The sequence below is a fragment of the Corythoichthys intestinalis genome, chromosome 6 (genome assembly GCF_030265065.1).
Source record: "Corythoichthys intestinalis isolate RoL2023-P3 chromosome 6, ASM3026506v1, whole genome shotgun sequence".
Taxonomy (NCBI): domain Eukaryota; kingdom Metazoa; phylum Chordata; class Actinopteri; order Syngnathiformes; family Syngnathidae; genus Corythoichthys; species Corythoichthys intestinalis.
In genome coordinates, this window is record NC_080400.1 from 41,901,981 (window position 1) to 41,909,782 (window position 7,802).

The 7,802-nt window shown below is 38.8% G+C and overlaps 1 protein-coding gene across 1 annotated transcript; it reads left to right on the forward strand.

The window, feature by feature from the left end:
* Positions 1-1,272: 1,272 nt before the first annotated feature.
* On the forward strand, positions 1,273-6,673 carry il4i1 (interleukin 4 induced 1). The gene is made up of 6 exons (XM_057838160.1): positions 1,273-1,533; positions 1,606-1,718; positions 1,979-2,180; positions 2,453-2,521; positions 2,616-2,752; positions 4,557-6,673. Exons 1-6 carry the CDS (start codon positions 1,273-1,275, stop codon positions 5,320-5,322), a joined length of 1,548 nt encoding a protein of 515 aa, XP_057694143.1. The 3' UTR covers positions 5,323-6,673.
* The last annotated feature ends 1,129 nt before the right edge of the window (positions 6,674-7,802 follow it).

Consider the following 7,802-nt stretch of genomic DNA (forward strand, 5'->3'; position numbering starts at 1 on the left):
GTAACATAGCTATTTAGAGTTATTCAGATAACTATAGCATAAAGAACATGCTAACTAGCAACAATGATATAATAATGTGTGAATAAGTTCACATGTAAGTCGCTCCACAAAATAAGACGCACCCTCTGCCAAACTAAGAAAAAAACTGCGATTTATAGTCCGAAAAATACGGTACATAGCGGCCACACACCAGTATCATGCCTTTTCACGCCTATTAGCATTTCTACTGCCCGTAAATTATCCAGTAGTAAGAGCATTTAATGATTAATATCCATGATTAAAATATCTCAATAAATGTCACTGGAATACACACCAATCTGACTTAAATTGTACCTTATTTTTCACGTCTTAATATATAGGACTTGCATTTGGTGTACTGATATGTCAGTGCTCTCATCTACTATCAGTGTATGCCAGGGTGCATTTTTAACACTGCACATAGTCTCGTTCTCCACTATATCATTGATTTTACAGTTTTACAGAGTTTACAAATTCAATGGCATAGTTTTTACTTCGCCAGCTTTCTGGTATACTCACAAACTTTGCCATGTGATTGTGGATTTGTTGAACTGACACCATTGACGCATTCATTTCGACGGTGAGTAAAATATTGTCAATGAGAACTTCAACTTGCTCTGGGTCAGATTTTGTTTTGTGGGACAGCTCCTTTCTCTTCTGTCGGTCTTTTGCATTCTCCCGCAATAATGTACCAATCCCCTATCGCATCTTGAGTCTTTGTAATTTTCAACAGCTTTCAAATGACTTTTCTGCTGAATATGACGCTTGAGGTAGTCCAACTTCCATTCAGTCCACATTTTTCCCCTCTGAAAACTCACTTGGTACTTTGGCTTCAGTTTCACCGCTTGTTCGTCTATTTGCACATGCTCCGACAGCCGCTCCTTCTTATATGGACCGCATTTCATTTTTACTTTGGCTTGGTGAGTGGATGTGTCGCTGCCCGTCCGTTTCGCCATGATAAGGGGTTGGCCTTTACGTCTCTCAACTCCGCCGCACTCACGCACTGTTGTCAGCTTGCTAACCTACACCACGCGTGTAGGCTGGGCAATACACAAGCAATGTCAATGCTATGATTGGCTGCGTAGCGGAAGTGAACCTTATCGTATCATTTGCTGGACACCTGTCACTCACCGAGTTCAACATATGTTTCTGTGGATTTTTTTTTTTTGTGCGCAGCATTGAATTTCTTGTGCGCAGAGTAGGTGCCAGCAGTGCGCGATTGCGCACGCGCGCAGCTTAGAGGGAACATTGTGTATGACTGTATTACCTTCAACAAAAATTGCATTCTGCCTTTGTTCAGTTCCATTAGTTCTCGTGGGAGTGGTGGTGTTTGTAGTGACCGGGATCACTGGTGACCCGCTGTATGAATGCCTTCAAGACACAGACTACAGCGAGCTCCTAGATATTGTGGATAAAGGGCTCCCTGCTGCAAAGACACCTCAACATGTTGCAATTATTGGTGGGGGCATTGCAGGGCTAACTGCTGCCAAGTTTTTGAAAGACGCCGGCCATAAGGTAAAGTGACTCAGCTCTGTTTTGGACAAAAGCTGTTGGGAGAAGACTGATGATGACCTGATGCACTACAAGGTGACCATAATAGAAGCCAGTCACCGGATAGGAGGACGTGTTGAGACCTTCAGGAACACAAGGGAAGGCTGGTATGCAGAAGTGGGCGCCATGCGGATCCCCAGCTTTCATAAGTGAGTGCTAAGTGAGAACTGTCTTTTCTTAAGACTCATGCCGTTTTAAAGTTCTTTCATTATTTTTAGTCCAATTGTCATTAAGATTGTCGTTGTTATTCTGTAGCTCATTATAAACTATTAATTGACATTTCTCAAACATTGGCTTTAACTTTACTTTTTATTTTAAGAAAAGCTGAAAACATAAAACAATGTATATTTACATTTAATCTATTCACATACCATTCTGCTTTACTTTAACATGCTGTATTTTTCTACAGGATTCTGCTATCCTTTGCCTCCAAATTACAAATTCCTTTGAATCGTTTTATCCAAGATGACTTGAACACCTATTTTTTGCTAAATGGAAAACTTCATAAAAACTTTGCAGTGGAAAACAACTATGATGTGCTCAACTACACACTGAATGAAAAAGAGAGGGGGAAGTCGGCTGCACAACTCTTCAGTGAGACTCTGTGGAAGGTTTGTAGACCTTCCAAGCTCTGTTAGAATCAATCCCATCATTATTTTTATTTTTCTATAGCACTTATCTATCACAGGATGTTCGTAAAACTGGAGTCTCCCCAACTTGATGTGGGGTGATTGCTCACCACTCCAGCACAAGGCTGAAACAATGAAATAGCCAACCAAAAACAATTGAACTTCACATATCTTTCTACAAAAGCGTGATTTAATATATTATATATATAGATGAGAATTTGTGTTTAGTTGCCAATGTTACAATATTTGCCCAGGTTCGAGATGATCTTGAGACAAGTGGCTGCAATGCAATGTTGGACAAGTATGACTCCTACACAGTCAAAGTAAGGAATATGTGCTACCTAGGTCAACAAACAAAATTCTGAATATAATGATTGTTATTATTATTTAGTTTTTATGATAATCATTTGTCAATAGGAATACTTGGTGAAAGAGGGTAATCTGAGTCGTGGTGCTCTGCGGATGATCGGAGACATCCTAAATGAAAACAGCCTCTTTTACACATCCATGCTTGAGATGTTATATGTTCAGTCGGACATCAATGACAACACTGAGTAAGACAATAATTTATATCTACAGTGGGGCAAATAAGTATTTAGTCAACCACTGATTGTGCAAGTTCTCCCACATGAACATTAATTAGAGAGGGTTGTAATTGTCAACATGGGTAAACCTCAACCATGAGAGACAAAATGTGGAGGAAAAAAAAAACAGAAAATCACATTGTTTGATTTTTAAAGAATTTATTTCCAAATTCGAGTGGAAAATAAGTATTTGGTCAATACCAAAAGTTAATCTCAATACTTTGTTATGTACCCTTTGTTGGCAATAACAGAAGCCAAACGTTTTCTGTAAAACTTCAGAAGCTTTTCACACACTGTTGCTGGAATTTTGGCCCCCATCCTCCATGCAGATCTCCTCCAGAGCAGTGATATTTTGGGGCTGTCGTTGGGCAACACGGACTTTCAACTCCCTCCACAGATTTTCTATGGGGTTGAGATCTGGAGACTGGCTAGGCCACTCCAGGACTTTGAAATGCTTCTTACGAAGCCACTCTTTTGTTGCCCTGGCTGTGTGTTTGGGATCATTGCCATGCTGAAAGACCCAGCCACGTCTCATCTTCAATGCCCTTGCTGATGGAAGGAGATTTTCACTCAAAATCTCTCGATACATGTCCCCATTCATTCTTTCCTTTACACAGATCAGTCGTTCTGGTCCCTTTGCAGAAAAACAGCCCCAAAGCATGATGTTTCCACCCCTATGCTTCACAGAGGGTATGGTGTTCTTCGGATACAATTCAGTATTCTTTCTCCTCCAAACACGAGAACCTGTGTTTCTGCCAAAAAATTCTGTTTTGGTTTCATCTGAGCATAACACATTCTCCCAGTCCTCTTCTGGATCATCCAAATGCTCTCTAGCGAACCGCAGACGGGCCTGGACGTGTACTTTCTTCAGCAGGGGGACACGTCTGGCAGTGCAGGATTTGAGTCCCTGGCGGCGCATTGTGTTACTGATAGTAGCCTTTGTTACTGTGGTCCCAGCTCTCTGTAGGTCATTCACTTGGTCCCCCTGTGTGGTTCTGGGATTTTTGCTCACCGTTCTTGTTATCATTTTGATGCCACGGGGTGAGATCTTGCATAGAGCCCCAGATCGAGGGAGCTTATCAGTGGTCTTGTATGTCTTCCATTTTCTAATAATTGCTCCCACAGTTGATTTCTTTACACCAAGCGTTTTACCTATTGCAGATTCAGTCTTCCCAGCCTGATGCAGGTCTACAATTTTGTCTCTGGTGTCCTTCGACAGCTCTTTGGTCTTGGCCATAGTGGAGTTTGGAGTGTGACTGACTGAGTTTGTGGACAGGTGTCTTTTATATCGATAATGAGTTAAAACAGGTGCCATTAATCCAAGTAACGAGTTGAGCCTCGTTAGAAGAAGTTAGACCTCTTTGACAGCCAGAAATCTTGCTTGTTTGTAGGGGACCAAATACTTATTTTCCAGTCTAATTTGGAAATAAATTCATTAAAAATCAAACAATGTGATTTTCTGTTCTTTTTCCACATTCTGTCTCTTATGGTTGAGGTTTACCCATGTTGACAATTACAGGCCTCTCCAATCTTTTCAAGTAGGAGAACTTGCACAATTGGTGGTTGACTAAATACTTATTTGCCCCACTGTAATAGTAAAATTTCCATATACTAGAGGCTACAGGACAAATTAATAGTAAAAGAAGAGCAGATTAAGTCTCGTTTCTTAACACCACAAACCTGACTTTTTATATCCATTGTAGATTATGAAAACAGTAGCATTTAGAAGGACGTCAAAAATGTTCTTGTTTTTCTAATCTGGATGCTTTTGCAGGTACTTTGAAGTGATTGATGGCTTTGACCGTCTCACAACAGCTTTCTACAGTATGTTGAATGCCACAACCTTCCTCAATTCAAAAGTAAAACTCATCAACCAACTAGGAGGCAGAAATGTGACAGTAACATACCAGGACCAGCGTACTCCAGGTTCTCTGACAAACCTGACGGTGGACTATGCTCTGGTCACAGCCACAGCCAAAGCTACACTCTTCATTGACTTCCAGCCACCGCTTTCTGGGGACAAAATGGAAGCCCTGCGCTCAGTTCACTACGCAAGCTCAACTAAAGTCATACTCAGTTTTAGGGAACGCTTTTGGGAGAAAGAGGGTATCAGGGGAGGGAAGAGCATTACAGACCGACCATCTCGCTTTATTTATTACCCCAGCCACAGTTTCCCAGGAACAGATGCAGGGGCCCTGCTCGCATCGTACACTTGCTCTGATGACTCCACACTCTTTCAAGGTGTGAGCGAAGAGGAGCTGATGGCTGTGGTCCTGGACGATTTGGTTAAGATCCACGGCGAGGATATCAAGTCTTCATTTACTGGTGGACTGGTGAAGAAGTGGGGCTTGGACCCTTACAGCCTGGGAGCCTTTGCCCTGTTCACACCATATCAAGGCCTCTATGCCAGAGAACTATTCCAGAGTGAAGGACGTGTGCACTTTGCAGGAGAACACACAGCTCTACCTCATGGATGGATAGAAACCTCCATGAAATCCGCTCTCAGAGCAGCTAAAAATATCAATAGTCTCACAACTTAAAGGGAAAGACAACACCTTTATTATGTGCATACCAGCGGAAATAATCTTGTTTAATAAATTGGGAAAAAAAACTTAATTTCATTTTTGTTATTTGTAGCAGTGGAGAAAAACGTCAATTAAAATGAGTGTTTCTCATAAGTGGTGGCGGAAGTTTTTATATCCCAGTTGTACTATTTGAGTCAATCAAATCCAAATATCCCACATTGTCTGCCATCACTCATTACATCTGGAAATGTTCGATGCGCCGATATACAGAATTGACACCGTTTACCTGTGAGTCATCATTTTAATAATAATTTTTAATGGATTTCGTTCGAAAGAAAGATAAGGAAAATCCTTTGTCAGCCTGCCATAGTGTTTGGCTTTCAGTAGTACAATAAACCCCAATACATTTACAGAAGTATATAAAAAAAAAAAAATCTTCATATTAGCGATTGTCCAGAAATATTTTTGTGATGTATTGTATGGTTACTGCATTTTTTACTACACAAATTAAGAATAGAATATGTATTTTTTTTAGAGCTCAAAACGTTATAGCTCAGTCAACTAAATAAAGACATTTGACTGATACAACCATAGTTATAAACTAGATAAATGGTTTGGGATAACAGTGTTTGCATTGTATGAACAGGAAGGACACTTTTTGAGAAAATGGCTTGCAAGATGTAGGGACACCCAAACAGTGAAATAGGCTTCATCTTTCTCTAAGAAAAGAGAAAGACAGCAAAGAGTGTATCCTGATTTTTTTTTTAAATGCTTCTTTATACCTGTGTTCAAGTTTTCAAGATACAGGTGCTCTCCAAACCTGCATTTAACTACGTCACAGTCGTCACATGATCGCTGCGCTCGTAAGCGGTGTCATGTTTTGCATTATAACATAATTTTCTCCATTAACAGAATTTCAAGAAATAAGCAACTTGCATACTTTCAGCCAATGCGTTCCACATGAAGGTCATTCACGCTTTTATCCTAGGTGTTGTCTTTCCTCATGAGAGGAAAAAATCAACAGCTAAACAAATGTGTGTGTTTGGGTAGGGCTGTCAGTTTTAATGCCTGTAAAGTTTTAATATTTATATTTTTATACAACATCCTGTTTGTTCTAATTTATATACTGTACAACAGTAATCATTTTGACTAAGTGCTATGGTTACTTATGCTGTACGTATGTGCTATGGTTGAGAAGATTAAGTTTATGCAAAGAATGAATCAGTTTCACAATCAACTTTTTTTTTGTGTTAAAAAAGGCTTATTTGCATTGTCATAGATTATTGGAATTTTTGTATTACGTGAACACGATAACTCAATATTCATCATTATCGTTGACTTTTTGTCAACACTAGTATTTGTAATAAGTGTGTTAAATACATGTTGTGCCGTTACAGTACAATGCAAAGACTGAAATTTCCAATGTCATGCTTAAGACTTGCCCATAAGCAAAAAAAAATTAGAAATAAGAGTCCTTGCTCTATCTCTTTAACATGATACATTTATGTGACTGTGTTAAAACAAATGATATACTGTGATTCCATTTCCATTGTACTTTAAAGATTTCTAGGAAAAGGTATCAAAGTAATATTTGCACCTATCAATTCGTTAATATTTTTTTGAGCAAATAAAGGCATAAAATCATGTGGGGGGTTTATGTTAAGGCAATATACTGTAAATCAATTTGATGGTTACAGTGGTAGTGTTTTAAAAATAATTATAATTATACTCAAGTTACAGTTTGCAGTGCTTCTGAGCTAAAATCAATGCATTTATGATTATAACACATGTATCTTATCATATGCTAGTGGTCACAATCCAGACTGTGATGTTTAGGGATGTCCCAATCAGATCACGAGATCAGAAATTGGGCCAATCGCGCCATTTTCCAGAGTATCAGAATCAGGTGAAAGGGATCGGATTTTTCATTAAAAAAAAAAACATTTTTTAAGGGGTTATAAAGAAACAAAATAATCCAGGAATATCATAGCATTGCCAAAATAAACTAAAATATACAGTACTGTGCAAATGTTTTAGGCAGGACACCTGCCTAAAACTTTTGCACAGTACTGTATATATATATTTTTTAATTATTAAATTTATTAGAATCATGGAAGCTTCCACTTGAGGAAAATATATACATACAGTATATCCTGTATATACATAATATAATAAAAAATATACAGTACTGTGCAAAAGTTTTAGGCAGGTGTCCTGCCTAAAACTTTTGCACAGTACTTTATGTTTTATGGTTCCTAACACTCCTGGAAAAATAGTACAGTTCTGTAACATGTTTGGAACTTTAGTTGAAATGAAAGAAATTTAAAAGACTCGTTTCGGTAAAAATATGTGATCGGGACATCCCAAGTGATGATGCAATGTGGTTAACCACGGTTTTGTTCAATGCCCGGTACCTAATGTTTTAGATGGTAAAGGTATGTTTACCTTTTGTCTCCTTCTGTAAATGTGTTTTCAGTGAATCCAGACAAGAAAAA